Source organism: Macrobrachium rosenbergii, unplaced genomic scaffold, assembly GCF_040412425.1.
Source record: "Macrobrachium rosenbergii isolate ZJJX-2024 unplaced genomic scaffold, ASM4041242v1 13908, whole genome shotgun sequence".
Taxonomy (NCBI): Eukaryota; Metazoa; Arthropoda; class Malacostraca; order Decapoda; family Palaemonidae; genus Macrobrachium; species Macrobrachium rosenbergii.
The window spans coordinates 3,907,419-3,934,588 of NW_027100725.1; the positions used below are offsets into that span (position 1 = coordinate 3,907,419).

The 27,170-nt window shown below is 38.9% G+C and overlaps 1 protein-coding gene across 1 annotated transcript; it reads right to left on the bottom strand.

Moving 5' to 3' along the window:
* Nucleotides 1-5,677: 5,677 nt before the first annotated feature.
* LOC136838038 (uncharacterized) lies at nucleotides 5,678-13,103 on the bottom strand. Its single transcript, XM_067102895.1, has 4 exons — nucleotides 10,569-13,103; nucleotides 9,685-9,903; nucleotides 6,176-6,528; nucleotides 5,678-5,806 (listed from the first exon to the last, which is right to left on the bottom strand). Exon 1 carries the CDS (start codon nucleotides 12,647-12,649, stop codon nucleotides 10,640-10,642), a length of 2,010 nt encoding a protein of 669 aa, XP_066958996.1. The 5' UTR covers nucleotides 12,650-13,103; the 3' UTR covers nucleotides 5,678-5,806; nucleotides 6,176-6,528; nucleotides 9,685-9,903; nucleotides 10,569-10,639.
* Nucleotides 13,104-27,170: the final 14,067 nt, after the last annotated feature.

Consider the following 27,170-nt stretch of genomic DNA (forward strand, 5'->3'; position numbering starts at 1 on the left):
TTTTTTAGAGTTTCATTTTTTCCTCGTCCTTCCATTGTAAAACTAGTTCGTAGGGCCCTTCATCGACTATGTTGATGCGAAATTGGTGCGAGACAGACGTTTTCAGACAAACCACCAATAAGTCACCGTATTCTCTCTAAACTTTAACACTTAGCTCTGTATATCTCTCTCTCGAAACTCTTTCTTTCTCTTTCCCATCAGTTTGTCTCCTAAACAAATTTCCATCTGATTCCCATCCCTCTGCTAAGTAGTAGGTAATAGTGATGGCATTCAGGCTTATATTTCTGCTTATTTCCGCTGAAAAACAAACTTTGGGTCATGACCATAATAGAGAGATTTTTCTTCTCTAGATCGAGAACGGGATATGCTGTGGACCTGATATACAGAATAGAGAGATTAGCATAACGTCCTTTCGTAAAAGCGTCTGCGACGTGTTTATCCTGTACGGCTTCTGTAAATACACTGTCCAGAGTGCAAAGAGTCTGTTTCCCTTCTCCTTCCTCTATCTCCGAAAAAGGATCCACAACATCTGGATATACGCTGTTTACGAGGAGAAGCCTCGGCTTCATTTTGCAGAGGATGTTTCAAAGCCCCGCCAATGATAACCTTAGTAAACCTGTCAGTGTGTTCTTTAACGACCCTCGTCACTAAGGACGTGTTGCCGCTGCCGCTGTATCCAACCACGATGATTCTTGCTTGCCTGCCGGGGCGGGGGGGGGGGGTGGCGGATAATAAATCCCAACGGCCTTCCTTTGCCGCGTCCAGGACGAAGTCCGTTGGGCGAATGACTGACAATGATTTTGGATGACTGTCCTTTACGCTACTTTTATGAAACTAACGTCAGTGAAGTAACCGGAAGCGCATCAATAACAAGCGCAGGCCAGGTTTCTCACAGATATCTTTTGGGGTTTTTATTCATCCAATTTTTGCTGGTTAATAATACAAAAAAATCCATACCTACAGAAATTGCTTACAGGAATACAAAATAAAATCTAATATTACAAAGAAAATAAAAAACACAAAAAAACAATATAGCTTCTAAAAAGAACTTTGAGGTCTCCTGAGCCCTCCCTCCCTCTCTCTCTCTCCTCTCTCTCTCTCTCTCTACTCTCTCTCTCTCTCCTCTCTCTCTCTCTCATCCCAGAAGCGACGAAGACTCCGTTCACCTGCTTTCCTCTTTGGCATTTCACCGAAACCGTATATTTGTAAGGTGTCTGTATGCCTGTAAATTTTTATCCAGAAGTATAATGGACTCGACACAGTCGATTTTCAGTCTTCAGCATCAACTCAGCTAGACTGGGTAAAGCAACTCTTGAAGTTATTTGAGACTGATGGTTAAATTCGTCTTCGTTTCTTGACAAGTGACGTATTGACATCCACGTGTTTGGCATTTTAAATAGTATTGATTTTAGTACTACCCATTCGATAGTGGGCGTGTAAAAGGCAAATGTAAGGTGCTTCTTCTTATGTGCTTCTTCTTCTTCTTCTTCTTCTTCTTCTTCTTCTTCTTGTGTGTGTGGTGCTGTTCTTGCTCACCTCTGTCCTCAAAGTATGTGTATAAAAAGGTGGTCTACGTCGCTGTCATCCCCATCTTCAGCATCAGGTTGGAGTACCTCCTCCCCCCCTCCTCCTCCTCCTCCTCCTCCATCTCCTCCTCCTCCATTGTGGTGAGTATGGATGGGGCGTGAGCGTAAGCTAGCGACCCTTCTGGGCTCAGATGATAAGGTTCTTCATGGAACCCTTGGAAGACTTTTTTCCTTGGTCCGTTGTGACAACTTCTCCTTTGACGCTTCTTACGTCTGGCACTGGAACAATCACGAGTTGGTTTCCCACGCAAAGAGCCACTTCATAATCAGCGTGGGATAACACATGGTGGCAGCACTTTTGCTCTCCTTCGCTACAAGTGTGACACTTATATTGCTGATTGAAACTGAATCAGTCTTTGGTTCATGTGCTATGATCTCTTCTGAATCATTTCACCCACCTCAGATTTCAAGTGTCCGAGTCGTCCTTCATTATGAATGCTGTAGTGATTTATATATATACAACAAAATATATATCCGATATATATATATATATATTATATATTAATATATATATATATATATATATATATATATATATATATATATATATATATATATATATATATATATATATATATATATATATATATATATATATATATATATATATATATATATATATATATTACATATACAGTATATATATACAGTTTATATTTATTATACCTGAAATTGTTTGTACTTTCAAATGTGTTGAAATGTGCAAACTAATAAGCTCACGTACACATATATATAAAAATTTATAAGAGCCTATTACTGCAAGGGTGCATGTTTATGAAGGAGTGTGAAGTTATAACACATGTGCAAAGATTGAGGTGAAATGACCAAATCAAAACATGAGGTGAAGAATCCGGAGAGACTTCTTCTACTGCAGAGCGTCAGTCTATTCACACCAGTGCAATGGCCAGTGGCAGGGAATCCCCCCCCAACACTGAAATTCTTCTCTCTTGTCTGCTTTCACAATAATGTTGGAGGGTTCACTATTCTCTCATTCTAGAGGTTCTTCATCCTCAGAGCATTGCATCAGCCATATTGATTTGTAAAAGAAGTAGAGTAAAAGACACAGAGGAGTAAGAAGAAGTAGAAGAAGACTTACATTTGTTTACAAGGTGGTGATGCTACTGATTCTGGCCTCTTCACTCACTCACTCAAGTGTAAAATGACACGAGGCTTCTGATACCTGGAGTCCTCCTCCTCCTCCTCCTCCTCCTCCTCCTCCTCCTCCTCCTCCTCCTCCTCCTCCTCCTCCTCCTCCTACGAGAATATGGCTCCTCCTCAGCCAGCAGCAACAAGATTAGACATGTTTGTTAATATCCAAATAGAGAGTGATTTTCTGAACTTCCTCCCAGTATGTTGTAGAAACCTCTTTCCTGCCACCCTGTCACTGGCCATTAATGGGTTCATTGATTGAGCCTACAATTTATTTATACATTTGTTCTACAGAACAATAAACAAAGAAGAAATGTGTGAATGTAAAACTCACCAGAAGAGCTCCTCTGGACTTGTTGTCTGCTCTAAACACATCTGGTACAGCACTGGACCTCTTCCTTCCTTTCTTCCTTCCTTCCTTCCTGTCACTGTCCTCAAGTAGTAGCAGCAGCAGCAGCAGGTGTTTGGCTCTGAAACAACTCTCCTCCTCCTCCTCCTCCTCCTCCTCCTCCTCCTCCTCCTCCTCCTCCTCCTCCTCCTCCTCCTCCTCCTCCTCCTCCTTCTGGTTTGTGCTTGTTTATTTTCTCTGTGCCTTTGATCAGTTCCTTCCAGTTCTTCCCATTTTTACAACTGAATCTGAGTTGTGTAACTCCAGAGCTTGGTGACTTTTTCATGACTTTTCCAGTTATGTCTCAAAAAGTTCTTTGTTTTAAACATAGGCCTCTTCCTCCTGCCTTTTCAAGTCCTTTACACTTGTTGCCTCTGTTCAAATGTATAGAAAGGTCATACAGGGACTTTATTTATTAGAATCTGCTGAGGAGAAAGTCCCAGACAGTCTCTCTGTCTGTCTGTCTGTCTCTCTCTCTCTCTCTCTCTCTCTCTCTCTCCCCAAAGGTGGTGGAGGAAGACAGCAGTATAACTCTACCCATAATTATTATCCAAGTTCAATTAGACATGAAAGTCTTTCTCTTCTTTCATCTCCTCAAGTTTTTATTTCTCCTCTTGCATCGATATATTATTGGTTTCTCTTCCCCTTAATAAAATGAAAAGCTCTCTCTCTCTCTCTCTCTCTCTCTCTCTCTCTCTCTCTCTCTCTCTCTCTCTCTCTCTCTCTCTCTCTCCATTTCAGAGCTTCTGATAACGTGTTCATAGAGACTTCCATTCATTCCATCATTCAGTCGATCTCATCTGAAGAAACTAAAGAGGTTTTTGTCTTCTGAGACTCAAAACACATTTCCACTTCCCCAGTATTCACTGATTGCCTCTTCTGTCTCAATTGTGCTTTTGGAAGGTCAACAGTCTGACTGACTGACTGACTACTGCATCTTTATCATGAAATAATTTTGGTAATATACTTGTTCTCTTGACAAGTTGATCAAACTTTCTGCAAGTTGAATCTTTTGACTGACTGACTGACTTTGCCTTTTGATTGCAATTCTCATCAACTCCTCCATTTGTGGTTCTGTTGAATTAATCTTTGAATTATTTTGAATGACTTTCTTCTGCTGCATTTTTCTTGTTTTCCATGTTTGTAGATACAGTATATTTATGTATACATTCAGTATCATAAGTTGTATGCATTTGAAGCATTACCAAAATGCAGATCACAAGATTATGATAAGGTTGACATTATATTTTTATCCTCAAAAATCAAATAGTTTTCCATTTCCAGTATGAAACCTTGTTACCAAAACTACTTAATTATCTATGCATAACATGGCTAATAAAACACACAGTGTAAGCATTCAGTTTATTTGCAAAGCTCAAACATTCACCAAACCATGACAAAAGCATCCTTGGCATTTCAGGATTTGCATATAGATAGATAGATAGACAGATATATAGGTAAGTCTATCGACTGCAATATTATAGTTATAAAAATGCAACAGGATCTCAAATATGGTCCAAGAAAAGGACATAAAAGATAAACAAATAAATCTCAAGAGTCATAAAAACATGTCAAAGCAGAACAATGAAAAAAAAATCATGTTGTATAACATTTTCAACATTGTCCCTTTTACAAGTGGAACTTGAAATGCAGCTAAATAAAGAGGAAGAAGAAGAAGCCTTAGTGTATAAACATTTCAGCAGAACCTTCATGAATGACCACTACTGGACTTTCTTCGCCTGGAAAACAATACAAAGGAAGCTGACACACATAACATATTTTAGAAAACAAAAACAAACAAACAAATGATAACAATATCCAGCAGTTCTTAGTCATTTCCTCATCTGTATGTAGACAGAATTCAGAGGATTATTTGACACTGTTCTGACACATGACGATGATCTGAAAATGTCCCCAATACTTGGCAGATTGGCCAACAACAACATTTTGGCAATGGGCCACAAACTAGGATGTGAGGCAGAAGACATAAAAATGGCATGAGAGAATGCAGCAAGAGTGAATATTATATTTATCCTCTGTATTGGGAGCAATTTCAGAACACCAGGAGAGACACCATTGGATCCACAAGCCTTGTCTTCTCTGACTTCATATTTTGAGTCATCCAGTATATATATATATATATATATATATATATATATATATATATATATATATATATATATATATATATATATATATATATATATATATATATATATATATATATATATATATATATATATATATATATATAGGAATAATTCTCCATGTCATATAGATCCCTGATATATATATATAATATTAGTTGATATATATATATGGGATCTCAAACTCTTAAAGGTGATCTAATGATAAGCAAACATGACAATGCATATATATAGAACAACACAACTTGAAATTATGGAGGAATAGTTTTAACTTTTATGTCAGGAGAGATCCCTGTTGAATATGGCCTTAATATTAATACAATTGAACAGTTGAATAAAGTATTTATCTTAATTATTTATCCATTCATTTGAAATCAACTCTTTGACACATCAGAGAGAAAGAAGCATTTCCTTTCCTTTCCTTTCCTTTCCTTTCCTTTCCTTTCAGTGACAGCAGTACAGCATAACAGAAGCACAGAAAACATGGAGCAGAGTGCTTCTTTCAGGTGGCTTGGTCATGTGGGAAGAATGGGAGACTAAGGGAGGGAAGGAGGGAGGAGGAGGGCCTAGAAAGTGCTAGGGAGGGGATGGGGAGGGGGAGGTGTTGAAACGGAAGGGTATATAAAGGTATATTAAGCGACTTGTAATATGGAAGTCTTCTTCTTCCTCCTCCTCCTCCTCCTCCTCTCCCCTGAACCTGATTCAGCAGTGGGAGTGTGAATGAGGCAGTGAATAATCTCTCATTTTTCCCGTGAAGCCACCCTGAGAGGAGAGAAAAGAGAGAGAGAGAGAGAGAGAGAGAGAGAGAGAGAGAGAGAGTGCAGTGAAGGATAGACTTGCTGAGAGAGAGAGGGCTGCAATGGCATGACAAATAGACTATTACAGGTCTTAAGGTCTCTCTCTACTCTCTCTCTCTCTCTCTCTCTCTCTCTCTCTCTCTCTCTCTCTCTCTCTCTCTAAACAAAGAATAAAGACACTAAAGGAATAAAAGAGACTTGAGATAAAAGGACGAAAATTTGCACTTTACCCAAAGCCTCTTCAAGAAGAAACAACAGCAATTGTTTTTTCTTCTTCCTTCTTCTTTCTCCTGCGATGCGTCTTCTTCTAATCAAGTGTTCACTGTGTGACTCCCTTCTCTCTGGAGAGTGTCTTCAAGTCTTCATAATCATCAATTTTCTTTATCCAAAGAACACACCAATCTCTATTGACCTCAGAGGCGGAAGAGTCAGCGACTGGAGCAGAAGCTTCAAGTCTCGATCTGAGGAAAGACAAAAATGGCTTATTAACACTTTTCTTGACCTGCTTTCTCTCTTCACTCTTCCTCATCACTCAGAAGCTCACTCACTCACACTTCAAACACACACATATTTATATATTCATATTCTATATATTCTTCTTATTATTCTTCTATTCTTCTTCTTCTTCTTCACATATAGGATATATATAATTAATTAAAACTCTATGATATGTATAGAAGAGAAAGAAGACCTAACATTTTGATTCTTTTTTAAAATCTCTGATGCAGAAAAGAGGCAATTCAGTGACGGAAGTCAAGTCTTCTTTTCATCAGGTCTCTGGGAAAACTGCCAAAATCGCGATTTTGATCAATGGCGGAAGATTGTCAAAACTGGTCAAGATTGGCCAAAATTAATCAAAATCAAAAATGGTCTCGATCTGAGGAAAGAAAAATGGCTCAAATTAGGATGGTTTAAATTAACACCTCCTTGGCCTGATGGACTTTGACCTCAGGGACTCTCTTCAGTCCCCCATTTGGTCCTCCTCAACACTGGTCTCTAAACACCAAAACACTAAAGACAAACTGGTCTCTAAACACACAAAATGGTCTAAAGACTGAAACTGGTCTCTAAAACTGAAACTGGTCTCTAAATGAAACTGGTCTATATAAGACTGAAACTATAAAACTGAAACTGGTCTCTAAATACTGAATGAAACTGGTCTCTAAAACAAAACTGGTCTCTAAAGACTGAAACTGGTCTCTAAAACTGATCTAAAAAACTGAAACTGAAAAAGACTGAAACTGGTCTAAAGACTGAAACTGGTCTCTAAAGACTGAAACTGGTCTCTAAAGACTGAAACTGGTCTCTAAAGACTGAAACTGGTCTCTAAAGACTGAAACTGGTCTCTAAAAAAATGGTTTCTAAAACTGTCTCTAAAGACTGAAAAGGTCTCTAAAGACTGAAACTGGTCTCTAAAGACTGAAACTGGTCTCTAAAACTGAAAATGGTCTCTAAAGACTGAAACTGGTGTCTAAAACTGAAACTGGTCTCTAAAGACTGAAACTGGTCTCTAAAATGGGTGGTCTCTAAAACTGAAACTGAAACTGTCTCTAAAGACTGAAATGGTCTCTAAAGACTGAAACTGTCTCTAAAATTGAAGCTGGTCTCTAAAGACTGAAACTGCATCTAAAATTGAAGCTGGTCTCTAAAACTGAAACTGGTTTCTAAAGACTAAAACTGGTCTCTAAAACTGAAATTGGTTTCTAAAGACTAAAACTGGTCTCTAAAACTGAAATTGGTTTCTAAAGACTAAAACTGGTCTCTAAAACTGAAATTGGTTTCTAAAGACTAAAACTGGTCTCTAAAACTGAAACTGGTTTCTAAACACTGAAACTGGTCTCTAAAGACTGAGACTGGCCTCTAAAACTGAAACTGGTCTTCAAAGACTGAAACTGGTCTCTAAAAAAACTGGTCTCTAAAACTGGTGGTCTCTAAAACTGAAACTGGTCTCTAAAACTGAAACTGGTCTCTAAAACTGAAACTGGTCTCTGAAGACTCTAAAGACTGAAACTGGTCTCTAAAACTGAAACTGGTGAAAGGGGTCTAAAGACTGAAACTGGTCTCTAAAGACTGAAACTGGTCTCTAAAACTGAAACTGGTCTCTAAAGACTGAAAACTGGTCTCTAAAACTGAAACTGGTCTCTAAAGACTGAAACTGGTCTCAAAACTGAAACTGGTCTCTAAAGACTGAAACTGGTCTCTAAAACTGAAACTGGTCTCTAAAGACTGAAACTGGTCTCTAAAACTGAAACTGGTCTCTAAAACTGAAACTGGTCTCCAAAGACTGAAACTGGTCTCTAAAACTGAAACTGGTCTCTAAAGACTGAAACTGAAACTGGTCTCTAAAGACTGAAACTGGTCTGAAACTAAAGACTGAAACTGGTCTCTAAAACTGAAACTGGTCTCTAAAACTGAAACTGGTCTCTAAAACTGAAACTGGTCTCTAAAGACTGAAACTGGTCTCTAAAGACTGAAACTGGTTTCTAAAACTGAAACTGGTCTCTAAAAATGAAACTGGTCTCTAAAGGCCAAAAACTGGTCTCAAAAACTGAAGGGAGGGGATGGATGGAACTGGCCATCACATTCTGAAGACTCACTGTGTGTGTGTGAAACGTCATCAGATGCGTTGCCATGGCGAAAGGCTGGTCTCTAAAGACTGAAAACTCTCTGAAACTGGTGAAAATCTCTCTCTCTCTCTCTGAAACTCTCTCTCTGGACTGGAAAAACTCAAACTAGTTTCTCAGACTCTGACCACTGTGCTGATTAACAGCAAATCTAAAGACTAAACTGGTCTTACGTGGTCTCTAAAACCAAACTGGTTATTAAATTACTCTAAAATTGGTCTCTAAATACTGAGAACTGAATTCTCTAAAGACTGAAACTAAATATAACTCTTCATCACTGGTATATCTACAACTCAAATATCTGTTTTCTCTAAATATATATATATATATAATATATATATATATATATATATATATATATATATATATATATATATATATATATATATATATATATATATATATATATATATATATATATATATATATATATATATATATATATATATATATATATATATATATATATATATATATATATATATATATATATATATATATATATATATATATATATATATATATATATATATATATATATATATATATATATATATATATATATATATATATAGTTATAGATATATCTATAGATATTTCTCTATGTTTGTATATAAACACTGACTGAGGAGAATCACTGTGCTATGATAACTAAGAGGAAATATAGGAGGAGGAGGAGGAGGAGGAGGAGGAGGAGGAGGAGGAGGAGGAGGTAAAAACAGAAATAAGCAGCAAAAATGTAAGTGAAGACTTTCAATACTCTTATTATTCCCCATTATTATTATATATTGAAAGTCTTCTTCTTTTTCCTGGCCTCTGCTTCTTCTTCTTCTCTTCTTCTTCTTCCTCTTCTCCTGCTACTTGCACTCTTCTGCTTTTCATTCTATTCATAAAGGAGGAGGAAGAGGAGGAGGAGGACAGAAGAGGAAGAAGGGAAAGGAACAGGAACAGTTTCTTGAGTGACGCTTGACTTTGGATGATACTGATACTCACCTTTATAAAAGTCAATCCTTAAATCAGTGGTTCCTGCTCCTTCTTCCCTGCTTGTAGGAACCAAAGTCCTGTTTAGGACTTGGACAATGCGGTCCTCTGGAGCCTCTCCCATGAAGTATGATAATGTCAGTTCCTTTGCTGAAGAAGAAGCCCAGAGAGAAACGGGACGACGAAGGCTCACTAAGTCTTCGTAGCTTCCATCATCAATAATGATCAAATCTGTGGGATGAAACAAATGAGAGGAATTTTTGAGATATTATTATTATTATTATTATTATTATTATGATTATTATCTATCTACAACAAAAATAATAAAATAATAATAATATAATATAATAATGACTATATAGAAGAAAAGCAGCATAACTAAACTGTTGCGTGTTTTGATTGTTATATAACAATATACATATATATATATATATATATATATATATATATATATATATATATATATATATATATATATATATATATATATATATATATATATATATATAGATATATATATATATAGATATATAGAGAATAGAGAGAGAGAGAGAGAGAAACAAACATGCCGATGTATTTACAAACTCTTTAAAATCTCTATTAGAAAACAAAGAAGCAATTCAGTGACATTGATACTTTCCTTTCTTCTTCTTCTTCTCCTTCTTATTCCTCTTCTTCTCCTTTTTCTTCTTCTTCTTCTTCAGAGTTGCTCTACATAAATACCTCATGAAGAGGTCATTACCAAAGAAGAAGAAGAAGAAGAAGAAGAAGAGAATAACTAAAAAGCTAAAGTGGTTTGAGTGATGGCTGAAGGCTTTAGTGTACTTTGTAATTAAGGGAGTAAAGGTTGAAGAAGAAGAAGAAGAAGAAGAAGAAAAGAAGAAATTCCTACTTACGTAAATAATCCACTGGAGGCAAAGCCTCTCCTCCTGAAAGCTGTGCCAGGTCCCTTAGATTTATCCGGATATCAAATGTTCGTGCAAACATTCGCCTGAGAAGCAGCTTTTGATGCTTCACTCAATGGCGACATATCTTTTGCTACTTCTAAAAACAGAAAACTCAATTCAATCACTTCGGGCCTCAGTTTAGGCAGTAAGGACGGAAGGACATAGAGACTCTTGGGTTGTTTGAATCTTACTTTGTTCTTCAGAGAAGTTCTTCTCTCCATCTGTGAGACAAGTGATTCCAGAACCTTGTCATCTAGTCTTGTTTCTATGAATGGCTCCAGAAGAGCGTCCTGGACAACAATATCATTATTAGGAATAGAGAGGTTGTATGATACATAGAGTTCATGAATCTCCTCTATTGTATCATACAACACATCTCTCTCAGTTCCGTAAAGGATTCCTGGTATGAAGGAAATGATGTCTTTGAATTTCCAAAATAACTGATTTATATCTCTTCCATCCCATAATCCTCTTGACTTCAGAACATCGCCGACAATCTTTCCTCCTCCTTGCGGCCTCCTTCCACCTGATGTGATGATGTCATCGCAGATGCTGCCTGCAGCTGCAAACTCCTGCTCACTTCTGTGTCTGTGGCAGTAGACATTTACAATCTCCAGTTGCTTCTTTGTTTTCTTTATGGAGAAATAGGATGACATGATGGCATCAAAGTTCTGAAGCACCTCTTGAGAATTAATCTCCCTTTTGAAGCTTCTAACATCTGCCTCAGACCATTCATATTTATTCTCCATGTAATGCTTCAGAGACCATTTTCTGTAAGGTGCATCAAATTCCTCCTCCAGTGATTCTTCAGAGATTCCTGTCTTGTCGGAGATTCTCTTGATCTTGTGCTTTCTTAGCTGTAAGTAGACTGATGTCCTGGTGCTCATTTCATCCCTTAACTCTGGACACTCAATGTAAAGGAGGATGAACAGGTTAAAATACAGTGGGGTTTGCAGGATGGCTCCAGTGCCAGTGTCCATTTCTGCTATTTTCTGAAGCAGCTCTTTCTTCATCTGCTCCTGTTGGGTGACGTCATCACCTTTAACCAGGTGGCAGATGAGCTTTTCTGCGAGCAATTTCATGTCCTCTTCCTGAAGGCCTGAAACTTTGAGGTTGATTCTGGAACGTTTTGCTTTGTTCACAATACCTGTCAGTCCCATGGTATTCCCTGGACGTGTTGTGACAACAAACTTCATCTTATTTGAAGCAAGTGATAGCATTTCAAAGAAAAGCTTTTTAGATTTCTCATTGTACTCATCATAGCCATCACACAAGACCAAACACTCTGAACTTAGGACTACCGATTTGACAAGATCAAAAGGCAATCGAGCAACAGTGTCTGGAATCAAGCTCTTTAGGTAGTCATCAAAGTTGTCGTGGTCATGATTCCTGAACTGCATATTAAGTAATAATGGGAAGGAAGAGAGTTCTGGAATATCCGTTGTCTTCTTGCACCATCCCTCTGCATAGGAACAAAGAATTGTGGTCTTTCCAGAACCTGCATCACCAGATATAATCACAACTTCAGAGTCTTTTCCCATTTTGTCTTTATTGAGGATTTCTTGTTGACTTACAGTGATATTTTTATTGCCATGGGGACCTCTATTTAACTCCTGATCATCCACCACTTGTAAAGAGACCATGATGTTACCTGGATCTGTTAGAGAATGATCAGGGAGCCAGTCGTAGGGCAAGATCTGACAGAGGCGTTCATTAAGAGACAGGAGTTCTGCTTCAGAGGATTTGTGTATCATGTCAGAACACTCACTCCTAAACTCTTCTATTTCTTCTTTAAGCCTTTGTACATCCCGAGGGTCTGAGGGATCATATTTCTCACGGATCTTTTTTAGGAGCTCTGGAACAGCATCTTGGATCTCTGCTTTAAGCTGGTCAATGTCACCAGAATTAGATGGAAAGAGACTTGGTTTTCTCAAGAGTTTCCTCGAGCGTTGCTTGGAAGTCTCTGAGTTTTCTTTCCAATTCAGTGTCTGACATATTAGGGGCTTCATGGCTAACAATGTTCCTTTCATCTTTGATTTTTTTCACTAATCCTCTGGTTTCATCACCAGGGTCATTCACCCCCTTTTCCCAAAGAGTCTGGCAGATTTTGTTCATCAGTGTGATGTCCAGATCTTCCGGAGGCTTTTCTGTGAGATTTTGGATTTCCTGGGGGTTGAAAGGACCTTTTTTTCGTTTTAGTGGAACTTGGTTCTCTTCGAGAATCTCTCGGATTCTCTTCTTTGGTCCTTGGAGGAAGCTTAGGTTGTATATTTTATAAATCACTTCCTTCCCCCAGTGCCTCACAAAATGGTAGCGCCTCAGAGATTTAAGAGTATATGGAGAAGAAATTGATCCTGAGGAGGAAGCCATGTTTCCTCAATAACACTGGGAGGCCAATGGACAGAGAGAGAGAGAGAGAGAGAGTCTATGCTTGTGCGTCCTTCCTTGTTTCCTCTTGCAGAAGACTCCAAGAAGAGACAACCTGAGAAGGAGAAAAGAATAAGAGCAGTTAAGAGCAGGAAGTAGAATGAGAGAAACATCAGTAATAATGATAACAAGAAAAGCAGTGTTAATATCAGCTTTAACTTGACTACTCATGATGAAATCAATAAGAGGAGGAGGAACCAGAGAGAATCTGAGGAACTGGAGGAAGGGAACAGATTGATGGATGGAGGAGACTGGAGAAAGGGAAGGAAGCAACAGTTTGCCTAGGTTAGGTTAGGTTAAGGGCCTGGCCCCAAATGCCCTGACTGCCCAAAATCCGTTATTAGTGTCATTTCCTAATTTTGGGCCACATACTCGCCCGAAACACCTTTCGGCCTCTAGAATGGCCACCTAGGGCCACCCAAATCCAGTTGGCCATTCCCTGGCCAGCTACCAACCATAGAGGGTATATATATATATATATATATATATATATATATATATATATATATATATATATATATATATATATATATATATATATATTATATATATATATATATATATATATATATATATATACCTGGATGGCATCTTGTCTGTAACCAGTACTACTATATAGTAATCTAGTTAAAAAGTAGTACTGTTTAATGAGTAAGTGTTTAAAGCAGAGCCTTGTGGTTTCTTGATTTGAGTGAATGTTTATGAGTAAGTGTTTAGTGTTAGTTTAGTTTAGGTTTAGTGAATGTGTTGTGAATGTTATTGAATGTTTATTGCGTAAGTATTTTGAATGTTTAGTGTGTTTAGGAATTTAGTAATGTTTAATAAGTATTCAGTGAAATGTTTAGTGAGAGTTTAGGGTTTAGTGTTTTTGTGTTTAGTGTGTTAAGTGTTTAGTAATGTTTAGTGAGTTTAAAATGTTTTGTTTAGTGTTAATGAAGTGTTTAGTGAATGTTTAGTGTTTAATAGTGTGTTTAGTTTCAGTGAATGTTTAGTCTGTTGAATGTTTAGTGAATGTTTAGTGAGTCTTTGAATCTTTCAGTGAATGTTTAGTGTTTAGTGAATGTTAGTGAATGTAGTGTTTTTCTGAATAATGAATGTTTAGTGAGTCTTTAGGAAGTTTAGTGAATGTTTTGAATGTTTAGTGAGTACTTAGTGAATGTTTAGTGTACTGTTTAGTGAATATTTAGTGAATGTTTTGTGTAATGAGTTTAGTGAATGTTTAGTTTGTTTTAGTGTGTAATGACTACTTAGTGAATGTTTAGTGTAACAATGTTTAGTGAATGTTTAGTGAATAAAATTATTGAATGTTTAGTTTGTGTTTAGTGTTAGTGAGTTTAGTGAATGTTTAGAATATAGTTAGTGTTTAGTGAATGTGTTTATGTTTAGTATTCATAATGTTTAGTGAGTGTTTAGTGAATGTTTAATTTTAGTGAGTTTAGTGTTTTAGTGAATTATGTTAGTGTATTGTGTGAATGTTTAGTGAATAAGTATTCAGTGAATGTTTAGTGAGTGTTTAGTGTTTGTTTAGTGTTTAGTGTGAATGTTAGTGTTTTAATGAATGTTTAGTGACTGTAAGTATAGTCATGAATGTTTAGTGTTTAGTGTTTAGTGTGCTTAGTGAATGTTTATGTTTAGTGTTTTATGAATGTTTAGTGTGTAGTGAGTATTCAGATGAATGTTTAGTGAGTGTTTAGAGTGTTTAGTAAATGTTTAGTGAATGTTAGTGTTTAATGAATGTTTAGTGTATAGTGAGTCAGTGAATGTTTAATTTGTGTTTAGTGTTTAGTGAGTACTTAGTAAATGTTTAGTGTATAGTGAATGTTACTGTGTTAAGTGTGTTTAGTGTATGAATGTTTAGTGAATGTCAGTGAGTGTTTAGTGAATGTTTAGTGTTTAGTGAATGTTTAGTGTTTTAGTGAATAGTTTTAGTGAATGTTTAGTTTGTGTTTAGTGTTTATGTTTAGTGAGTGTAAGTGTTTTGTTAGTGAATGTTTAGTGAATGTTAGAGTGTTTAGTGAATGTTTAGTGTAATTTTTGAATGTTTAGTTTGTGTTTAGTGTTTAATGAATGTTTAGTGAATGTTTAGTGTGTGTTTATTCAGTGAATGTTTAGTGAGTGTTTTGAGTGTTTAGTGAGTACTTAGTGAATGTTTAGTGAAGTGAGTGTTTAGTGAATGTTTATGTTTAGTGCTTGTGTATTTAGTGAATGTTTAGTGAGTGTTTTTAGTGTTTTAGTGAATGTTTAGTGAGTTTAATGTTAGTTTTTGAATGCTTAGTGAATGTTTAGTTTGTGTTTAGTGTCAGTGAATACTTTAGTGAATGTTTAGTTTAGTGAATGTTTAGTGAATGTTTTTGCTTAGTGAATGTTTAGTTTGTGTTTAATGTTTAGTGTTTAGTGAATGTTTAGTTTGTGTTTAGTGTTTTAGTGAATGTTTAGTGAATGTTTAGTGTAGTGAATGTTAGTGAATGTTTTTAGTGTATAGTGAGTGCTTAGTGAATGTTTAGTTTGTGTTTTAGTGTATAGTGAGTACTCAGTGAATGTTTAGTGTAGTAGTGAGTGAATGTTAGTGAATGTTTAGTGTTGTGAGTGCATAGTGAATGTAGTGATGTTTTAGTGAATGTTTAGCATGTAGTGAGTGCAAAGTGAATGTTTAGTTTGTGTTTAGTGTTAGTAGAATGTTTAGTGAATGTTTAGTGAATGTTTATAGTGTGAGTGCTTAGTGAATGTTTAGTTTGTGTTTAGTGTATAGTGAGTACTTAGTGAATGTTTAGTGTATAGTGAGTGCTTAGTGAATGTTTAGTTTGTGTTTAGTGTATAGTGAGTACTTAGTGAATGTTTAGTGAATATAGTGAGTGCTTAGTGAATGTTTAGTGTATAGTGAGTGCTTAGTGAATGTTTAGTGTATAGTGAGTGTTAGTGAATGTATTAGTGAATGTTTAGTTTGTGTTTAGTTTAGTGAGTGTTTAGTGTTATAGTGAATGTTTAGTGAATGTTTAGTTTGTGTTTAGTGTATATGTGAGTACTTAGTGAATGTTTAGTGTATGTTTGAGTGTATAGTGAATGTTTAGTGTATAGTGAGTGCTTAGTGAATGTTTAGTGTGTGTTTAGTGTATAGTGAATGTTTAATGAATGTTTAGTGTTTAGTGTGCTTAGTGAATGTTTAGTGTGAATGTTTAGTGTATGTTTAGTGTTAATGAATGTTTTAGTTTGTTAGTGAATGTTTGAATGTTTAGTGTGTATAGTGAGTGTTGAATGTTTAGTTAATGTTTAGTGTTTAGTGAGTGCTTAGTGAATGTTTAGTGTTAGTGAATGTTTAGTGTATAGTTAGTGTGATAGTGAATGTTTAGTGTATAGTGAGTGAATGTTTAGTGAATGTTTAGTTTGTGTTTAGTGTATAGTGAGTACTTAGTGAATGTTTAGTGTAGTGAGTGCTTAGTGAATGTTTAGTTTAGTGCTGTAGTGAATGTGAATGTTTAGTGAGTGTGAGTGAATGTTTAGTGTGTTAGTTTGAAGTAATGAATGTTTAGTGTTTAGTGTAGTGCTTAGTGAATGTTTAGTGAGTGTTTAGTGTTTGAATGCTTAGTGAATTTGAGTGTTAGTGAATGTTTAGTGTATAGTGAATGTTTAGTGAATGTTTAGTGTATGTTTAGTGCTTTGAATGTATAGTTAGTGTTTTAAGTGAATGTTTAGTGTTGTTTAGTGAATGTTTAGTGAATGTTAGTGAGTGTTTAGTGAATGTTTAGTGAGTGTTTAGTGAATGTTTAGTGTATAGTGAATGTGAGTGTTTAGTGAATGTTTAGTGAATGTTTAGTGAGTGTTTAGTGAATGTTTAGTGAGTTTGAGTGTTTAGTGAATGTTTAGTGTTGTTTGAATGTTTAGTGTTTTGAGTGTGAATGTTTAGTTTTAGTGTTAGTGAATGTTTAGTGTATAGTGAGTGTTTAGTGAGTACTTTAGTGTGTTTAGTGAGTGAGTGTTTAGTGAATGTTTAGTGTAAGTGAATGTTTAGTGAATGTTTGAATGTTTAGTGTATGTTTAGTTTAGTAGTAAGTGAATGTTTAGTTAGTGTGTTTAGTGTATAGTGAGTACTTAGTGAATGTTTTGTGAATGTTTAAAAAAGTTTAGTGATTTTACACAGGAACCATTAGTAATGTAGACATGAATGCTTATTCCATTCCAAATTCTTAGTGTTTAGTGAATTTTAGTGACCTTTAGTGTATAGTGGTGAGTTTTAGTGAATGTTTAGTGTTTTCATGAAAAATGTGTGTTTTTCCATGTATAGTTAGTTTGTGTTGAATGTTTGAATAAATGAAATAATTAGTTTGTAAGTAAGTGCTGTGAATCTTTTAGTGTCTTTTCCCCTTCCCTTGTAATGATAAGATAATAATAAAATTTAGTTGTGAGTGATAAAAATGTTTAATAATTTGCAAAGTGATAATTTAGTTGTTTAGTGTTATGAGTACTTAGTGAATGTTTAGACATAGTGAGTGCTATGGCTGTTTTAGTTTGTGTTTTTTTATACGAATACTTTTGATTTAGTGATTGAGGTGAATGTCATGTTAGTGTTGAGTGTTCCCTTCCTGAATCTTTCTAATGTTTAGTCTATCCAGTTTTGACCAATCTGACAATGTTTAGTGTATAATGAGTGCTTTTGAATGTTTAGCTTTGTTTAGTGTATTAAGTAACCATGTTTAGTGTGACTAATATGGTAACCACTTGAGAGACAAAATTTGGCATGTGGCATCATTTGACCCATGTTTAGATAATAGGGTAGGTTTCAGACCCATTTTCCCCTTCCCCTCCTTATTTTTTTGGGGTACTTTTGCCCTTACCTTTCAGCCCTTCCCTTTGTGAATATAATATGGTAACTCCTTAGTGAATGTTTAAATTTGGCATGTGGCATCATTTGAAAACTTAGATAATGTTTAGTGTTCAGTGGTAAGTCTTATCCACCTTTCCCCTTCCCTTTGTGACTAATATGGTGTGAATGTTTACCCTAGACAAAATTTTGCATGTGGCATCATTTGACCAATTTAGATAATAGGGTAGGTTTCAGACCCAGTTTTTACTTTTTTTCCCCTTTCCCTTCCCTTAGTCCCATCCACCTTTCCCTTCCCTTTTGACTAATATGGTAACTGCTTGACCAATCTAGACAAAATTTGGCATGTGGCATCATTTGACCCAACTTAGATAATAGGGTTTTTCAGACCCATACCCCCCTTCCCCTTCCCCTTCCCTTCCCCATCCACCTTTCCCCTTCCTTTGTGACTAATATGGTAACCAATGTTTGACCAATCTAGACAAAATTTGGCATGTGGCATCATTTGACCAACTTAGATAATAGGGTAAGTTTCAGACCCATACCCCTTCCCTTTATTCCCCTTCCCCATCCACCTTTCCCCTTCCCTTTGTGACTAATATGGTAACTAATTGACCAATCTAGACAAAATTTGGCATGTGGCATCATTTGACCCAACTTAGATAATAGGGTTTTGTTTCAGACCCATACCCCTTCCTTCCCTTCCCTTCTTCTTCCACCTTTCCCCTTCCCTTTGTGACTAATGATAACTGCTTGGACTCTTTTTGCATGTGGCATCATTTGACCCAAAGATAATTTGGGTTCAGACCTTCCCATATTTCCCTGTTTCCCCTTTGTTGAATATGGTAACTGTTTGACCAATCTAGACAAAATTTGGCATGTGGCATCATTTGACCCAACTTCATATTAGGGTTGTTTCAGACCTGTTTACCCCTCCCTTCCCTTTCCTTCCCCATCCACCTTTCCCCTTCCCTTTGTGACTAATATGGTAACCACTTGAACAATCTAGAAAAATTTGGCATGTGGCATCATTTGACCCAACTTAGATAATAGGGTAGGTTTCAGACCCATACCCTTCTTCCCTTCCCCTCTCCCCATCCACCTTTCCCCCTTCCCTTTGTGACTAATATGGTAACTGCTTGAACAATCTAGACAAAATTTGGCATGTGGCATCATTTGAGTAACTTAGATATTAGGGTAGGTTTTCAGACCCATATACCCCTTCCCTTCCCCTTCCCCATCCACCTTTCCCCTTCCCTTTGTGACTAATATGGTAACCGCTTGACCAATCTAGACAAAATTTGGCATGTGGCATCATTTGACCCAACTTAGATAATAGGGGTAGGTTTCAGACCCCATACCCCCTTCCCTTCCCCCTTCCCCTTCCCCATCCACCTTTCCCCCTTCCCTTTGTGACTAATATGGTAACTGCTTGACCAATCTAGACAAAATTTGGCATGTGGCATCATTTGACCCAACTTAGATAATAGGGTAGGTTTCAGACCCATACCCCCTTCCCTTCCCCTTAGTTCCCCATCCACCTTTCCCTTCCCTTTGTGACTAATATGGTAACCGCTTGACCAATCTAGACAAAATTTGGCATGTGGCATCATTTGACCCAACTTAGATAAAGGGTAGGTTTCAGACCCATACCCCTTCCTTCCCTTCCCCCTTCCCCATCCACCTTTCCCTTCCCTTTGTGACTAATATGGTAACCGTTTGACCAATCTAGACAAAATTTGGCATGTGGCATCATTTGACCTAACTTAGATAATAGGGTAGGTTTCAGACCCATACCCCCTTCCCTTCTTCCCTTCCCCCATCCACCTTTCCCTTCCCTTTGTGACTAATATGGTAACTGTGACCAATCTAGACAAAATTTGGCATGTGGCATCATTTGACCCAACTTAGATAATAGGTAGGTTTCAGACCCATACCCTTTCCCCTTCCCTTCCCTTCCCTTCCCCATCCACCTTTCCCTTCCCTTTGTGACTAATATGGTAACTGCTTGAAATCTAGACAAAATTTGGCATGTGGCATCATTTGAAACTTAGATAATAGGGTAGGTTTCAGACCAGACCATACCCCCCTTCCCTTCCCTTCCCCCCATCCACCTTTCCTTTCCCTTTATGACTAATATGGTAACTGCTTGAACAATCTAGACAAAATTTGGCATGTGGCATCATTTGATAACTTAGATAATAGGGTAGGTTTCAGACCCATACCCATATCCCCCATCCACCTTTCCCTTCCCTTTATGACTAATATGGTAACTGCTTGAACAATCTAGACAAAATTTGGCATGTTTGGCATCATTTGACCCAACTTAGATAATAGGGTAGGTTTCAGACCCATACCCCCTTCCCCATCCACTTCCCTTCCCCATCCACCTTTCCCCTTCCCTTTGTGACTAATATGGTAACTGCTTGAACCAATCTAGACAAAATTTGGCATGTGGCATCATTTGAAACTTAGATAATAGGGTAGGTTTCAGACCCATACCCCTTCCCCTTCCCTTCCCCATCCACCACCTTTCCCCTTCCCTTTATGACTAATATGGTAACTGCTTGAACAATCTAGACAAAATTTGGCATGTGGCATCATTTGACCCAACTTAGATAATAGGTAGGTTTCAGACCCATACCCCTTCCCCCTTCCCCTTCCCCCCCATCCACCTTTCCCTTCCCTTTTTTGACTAATATGGTAACTGCTTGAACAATCTAGACAAAATTTGGCATGTGGCATCATTTGATAACTTAGATAATAGGGTAGGTGAAGACCCATACCCCCGAAAATTCCCCCCTTCCCCCATCCACCTTTCCCCTTCCCTTTATGACTAATATGGTAACTGCTTGAACAATCTAGACAAAATTTGGCATGTGGCATCATTTGAACCAACTTAGATAATAGGGTAGGTTTCAGACCCATACCCCTTCCCCTTCCCCTTCCCCTTCCCCATCCACCTTTCCCCTTCCCTTTATGACTAATATGGTAACTGCTTGAAATCTAGACAAAATTTGGCATGTGGCATCATTTGACCCAACTTAGATAATAGGGTAGGTTTCAGACCCATGTCCCCTTCCCTTCCCTTCCCCCATCCACCTTTCCCCTTCCCTTTATGACTAATATGGTAACTGATAATGAACAATCTAGAAAAATTTGGCATGTGGCATCATTTGACCCAACTTAGATAATAGGGTGGTTTCAGACCCATACCCCTTCCCTTCCCCTTCCCCTTCCCCATCCACCTTTCCCCTTCCCTTTATGACTAATATGGTAACTGCTTGAACAATCTAGACAAAATTTGGCATGTGGCATCATTTGACCCAACTTAGATAATAGGGTAGGTTTCAGACCCATACCCCTTCCTTCCCCTTCCCCCAGACCATCCACCTTTCCCTTCCCTTTGTGACTAATATGGTAACTGTTTGACCAATCTAGACAAAATTTGGCATGTGGCATCATTTGACCCAACTTAGATAATAGGGTGGTTTCAGACCCATGCCCTTCCCCTTCCCCTTCCCCTCCCTTCCCCATCCACCTTTCCCCTTCCCTTTATGACTAATATGGTAACATTTTGACCAATCTAGACAAAATTTGGCATGTGGCATCATTTGACCCAACTTAGATAATAGGGTAGGTTTCAGACCCATACCCCTTTTCCCTTCCCCATCCCCATCCACCTTTCCCCTTCCCTTTGTGACTAATATGGTAACCGCTTGACCGATCTAGACATAATTTGGCATGTGGCCGTCATTTCACCCAACTTAGATGATAGGGAAGGTTTCAAACCCATACCCCCTTCTCCTTCCCCTTCCCCCATCCACCTTTCCCCTTCCCTTTGTGACTAATATGGTAACCACTTGACCGATCTAGACAAAATTTGGCATGTGGCATCATTTGACCCAACTTAGATAATAGGGTAGGTTTCAGACCCATACCCCTTCCCCTCCCCTTCCCCCCATCCCCCCATCCACCTTTCCCCTCCCTTTGTGACTAATATGGTAACCGCTTGACCAATCTAGACAAAATTTGGCATGTGGCATCATTTGACCCAACTTAGATAATAGGGTAGGTTTCAGACCCATACCCCCCTTCCCCTTCCCCATCCACCTTTCCCCTTCCCTTTGTGACTAATATGGTAACTGCTTGACCAATCTAGACAAAATTTGGCATGTGGCATCATTTGACCCATCTTAGATAATAGGGTAGGTTTCAGACCCATACCCCCTTTCCCCTTCCCCTTCCCCCATCCACCTTTCCTCTTCCCTTTGTGACTAATATGGTAACCGTTTGACCAATCTAGACAAAATTTGGCATGTGGCATCATTTGACCCAACTTAGATAATAGGGTAGGTTTCAGACCCATACCCCCCCCTTCCCCTCCCCCCCATCCACCTTTCCCCTTCCCTTTGTGACTAATATGGTAACTGCTTGACCAATCTAGACAAAATTTGGCATGTGGCATCATTTGACCCAACTTAGATAATAGGTAGGTTTCAGACCCATTTTCCCTTCCCCCTTCCCCCCCATCCACCTTTCCCCTTCCCTTTGTGACTAATATGGTAACCGCTTGACCAATCTAGACAAAAATTGGCATGTGGCATCATTTGACCAACTTAGATAATAGGGTAGGTTTCAGACCCATACCCCTTCCCTTCCCCTTCCCCTTCCCCATCCACCTTTCCCCTTCCCTTTGTGACTAATATGGTAACCGTTGACCAATCTAGACAAAATTTGGCATGTGGCATCATTTGACCCAACTTAGATAATAGGGTAGGTTTTTCCCATACCCATTCCCCCTTCCCCCCTTCCCCTCCCCTTCCCCATCCAGCTTTCCCCTTCCCTTTGTGACTAATATGGTAACCACTTGACCAATCTAGACAAAATTTGGCATGTGGCATCATTTGACCCAACTTACATTATAGGGTAGGTTTCAGACCCATATCCCTTCCCTTTCCCTTCCCCTTCCCCATCCACCTTTCCCCTTCCCCTTGTGACTAATATGGTAACCGCTTGACCGATCTAGACAAAATTTGGCATGTGGCATCATTTGACGCAACTTAGATAATAGGGTAGGTTTCAGACCCATACCCCTTCCCCTCCCTTCCCCTTTCCCCTTCCCTTTATGACTAATATGGTAACCCTTCCAATCTAGACAAAATTTGGCATTGGCCATTTGACCCAACTTAGATAATAGGGTGGTTTCAGACCCATACCCCTTCCCCTTCCCTTCCCCATCCCCATCCACCTTTCCCCTTCCCTTTATGACTAATATGGTAACCGTTTGACCAATCTAGACAAAATTTGGCATGTGGCATCATTTGACCCAACTTAGATAATAGGGTAGGTTTCAGACCCATACCCCTTCCCCTTCCCCTTCCCCTTCCCCCATCCACCTTTCCCCTTCCCTTTGTGACTAATATGGTAACTGCTTGACCAATCTAGACAAAATTTGGCATGTGGCATCATTTGACCCAACTTAGATAATAGGGTAGGTTTCAGACCCATACCCCTTCCTTCCCTTCCCCTTCCATCCACCTTTCCCTTCCCTTTGTGACTAATATGGTAACTGCTTGACCAATCTAGACAAAATTTGGCATGTGGCATCATTTGACCCAACTTAGATAATAGGGGTTTCAGGTTTCAGACCCATACCCCTTCCCCTTTCCCTTCCCCATCCACCTTTCCCCTTCCCTTTGTGACTAATATGGTAACTTGCTTGACCAATCTAGACAAAATTTGGCATGTGGCATCATTTGACCCAACTTAGATAATAGGGTAGGTTTCAGACCCATACCCCTTCCTTCCCCTTCCCCTCCCCCATCCACCTTTCCCCTTCCCTTTGTGACTAATATGGTAACTGCTTGACCAATCTAGACAAAATTTGGCATGTGGCATCATTTGACCCAACTTAGATAATAGGGTAGGTTTCAGACCCATACCCCCCCTTCCCTTCCCCCCATCCACCTTTCCCTTCCCTTTGTGACTAATATGGTAACTGCTTGACCAAATCTAGACAAAATTTGGCATGTGGCATCATTTGACCCAACTTAGATAATAGGGTGGTTTCAGACCCATACCCTTTCCCTTCCCCTTCCCTTCCCCTTCCCCATCCACCTTTCCCCTTCCCTTTGTGACTAATATGGTAACTGCTTGACCAATTTAGACAACAAATTTGGCATGTGGCATCATTCAACCCAACTTAGATAATAGGGTAGGTTTCAGACCCATACCCCCTTCCCCTTCCCCTTCCCCATCCACCTTTCTCCTTCCCTTTGTGACTAATATGGTAATTGCTTGACCAATCTACACAAAATTTGGCATGTGGCTTCATCTGATCCAACTTAGATAATAGGGTTGTGACCCATACCCTTCCCCTTCCCCTTCCCCCTTCCCCATCCACCTTTCCCCTTCCCTGTTGTGACTAATATGGTAACTGTTTGACCAATCTAGACAAAATTTGGCATGTGGCATCATTTGACCCAACTTAGATAATAGGGTAGGTTTCAGACCCATACCCCTTCCTTCCCTTCCCCTTCCCCATCCACCTTTCCCCTTCCCTTTGTGACTAATATGGTAACTGGCCAATCTAGACAAAATTTGGCATGTGGCATCATTTCACCCAACTTAGATAATAGGGTAGGGGTCACACCCATACCCCCTTCCCCTTCAACTTCCCCTTCCCCATACACCTTTCCCCTTCCCTTTGTGACTAATATGATAACTGCTAGACCGTTCTGGATAATTTTGGCATGAGGCATCATTTGACCAACCTTAGATAATAGGGTAGGTTCAAGACCCATTCCCCCTTCCCCCCTTCCCTTCCCCCCATCCACCTTTCCCCTTCCCTTTGTGACTAATATGGTAACTGCTTGACCAATCTAGACAAAATTTGGCATGTGGCATCATTTGACCCAACTTAGATAATAGGGTAGGGTTAGACCCATACCCCCTTCCCTCCCCTCCCCCCATCCACCTTCCCCTTCCTTTGTGACTAATATGGTAACCGCTTGACAAATCTAGACAAAATTTGGCATGTTTGTTTGACCCAACTTAGATAATAGGGTAGGTTTCAGACCCATACCCCCTTTCCTTCCCCTAGTTCCCCATCCACCTTTCCCCTTCCCTTTGTGACTAATATGGTAACCAAAAGACCAATCTAGACAAAAATTGGCATGTGGCATCATTTGACCCAACTTAGATAATAGGGTAGGTTTTCAGACCCATACCCCTTCCCCTTCCCCTTCCCCATCCACCTTTCCCCTCCCTTTGTGACTAATTGGTAACTTTTTAACTAGACAAAATTTGGACATGACAAAATTTGGCATGGGCATCATTTGACCCAACTTAGATAATAATAGGGTAGGTTTCAGACCCATTCCCATCCCCCCTTCCCTTCCCCCATCCACCTTTCCCCTTCCCTTTGTGACTAATATGGTAACTGCTTTGACCAATCTAGACAAAATTTGGCATGTGGCATCATTTGACCCAACTTAGATAATAGGGTAGGTTTCAGACCCATACCCCCTTCCCTTCCTTCCCCTTCCCTTCCCCCCTTCCCCCTTTCCCTTCCCTTTGTGACTAATATGGTAACCGCTTGACCAATCTAGACAAAATTTGGCATGTGGCTTCATTCGACCCAACTTAGATAATAGGGTAGGTTTCAGACCCATACCCTCATCCCCTTCCCCTTCCCCTTCCCCCTCCCCCATCCACTTTTCCCCTTCCCTTTGTGACTAATATGTTAACCGCTTGAACAATCTAGACAAAATTTGGCATGTGGCTTCATTCGACCCAACTTAGATAATAGGGTAGGTTACAGACCCATACCCCCTTCCCCTTCCTCATTCACCTTTCCCCTTCCCTTTGTAACTAATATGATAACCGCTTCACCAATCTACAAAAAAATTGGCATGTGGCTTCATTTGACCCAACTTAGATAATAGGGCAGCGGTCAGACCCATTCCCCCTTCCCCTTCCCCATGCACCTTTCCCCTTCCCTTTGTGACTAATATGATAACCGCTTCACCAATCTAGACAAAATTTGGCATGTGGCTTCATTTGACCCAACTTAGATAATAGGGTAGGGGTCAGACCCATACCCACTTCCCCTTCCCCTTCCCCATCCACCTTTCCCCTTCCCTTTAACCAATGTGGGAACCGCTTGACCAATCTAGACAAAATTTGGCATGTGGCATCATTTGACCCAACTTAGATAATAGGGTGGGGGTGAAATGAAGGAAATAATCTCTCTCTCTCTCTCTCTCTCTCTCTCTCTCTCTCTCTCTCTCTCTCTCTCTCTCTCTCTGTTGGATATAAGGAATGGAAAAATTCTCATTCAAACAGGTGGGAGGGAAATCAGTTTCGAGGGTGGTGGTGGAATGTAGCAAGAATCTCTCTCTCTCTCTCTCTCTCTCTCTCTCTCTCTCTCTCTCTCTCTCTCTCTCAGTTGGGAGCTGCGACATGTTTGGGATCGTCTTACAACAGGGAGACCTTATGTTAGTGTGGCAGTGAAAATTGCATCCTGGTGACGAACTATGGAAAAATGGTCCATTGATAAGAGGATGCACCGACTGTGGGAGTACTCAGCCACCCCTTTGTTTCCTTTTCAACTGGTCACATTGGAAAGAATATTGAATTAAAGCTCAGATAGAAATATTGAAACGAAGACACAAACAGAGATGACCCAAGAAAAGTTAAAACTGAAGACCACATGTGCGAAATGCAATGTAAACAGGTGGTGCGCAGACTACAAAGAGGCAGGCGCATCAAAGCTGGGTAGCCTCAGTGTCTGTCTCTGCTGTCAACAAGAACAGGAGAGAGCTCAGCTGAGGAGGGAAGTGGAAGAAATGTCAAAGGAACTAAAGGCAAGAGAAGAGAAGACAGGATGGAAAAGGAAATTGGAGACGTAAGAAAAGTGATAGATCTTAGGAGAGAGAAACAGGAAATGAACAACGACATAGTAGAAAACGGAAAGAGCAAATATAGTGGAGATTAGAACAGAATTAGTTAAGACCAGAACCAGAAATGAAACAGAAACAAGCACCAGACGAGGTACAAAGAAAGAAACTTAGAAGCAAAAAAATGATGAATTCAAGAGAGCTGTTGGTAGAAGAGTGATAGCAGCCAGAAAACATAATTGTCCCCCAAAAGGAATAAACACATCAAATAGATTTGCTGTGCTCTCAGAATCAGAAGAGGAAACAACCTTAATTGGAGACTCATTGGTGAAATATCAGGGGTCAAATTTTGTGGCCAAAAAAAAAAAAAGGAGAAAAGTTCAAAAGTTCTTTACCCAGGTGCAG

Bases quoted from the DNA above. Each gene is read 5' to 3' on its own strand.
- LOC136838038 (XM_067102895.1), bottom strand. From the start codon at position 12,649: ATGAAAGGAACATTGTTAGCCATGAAGCCCCTAATATGTCAGACACTG.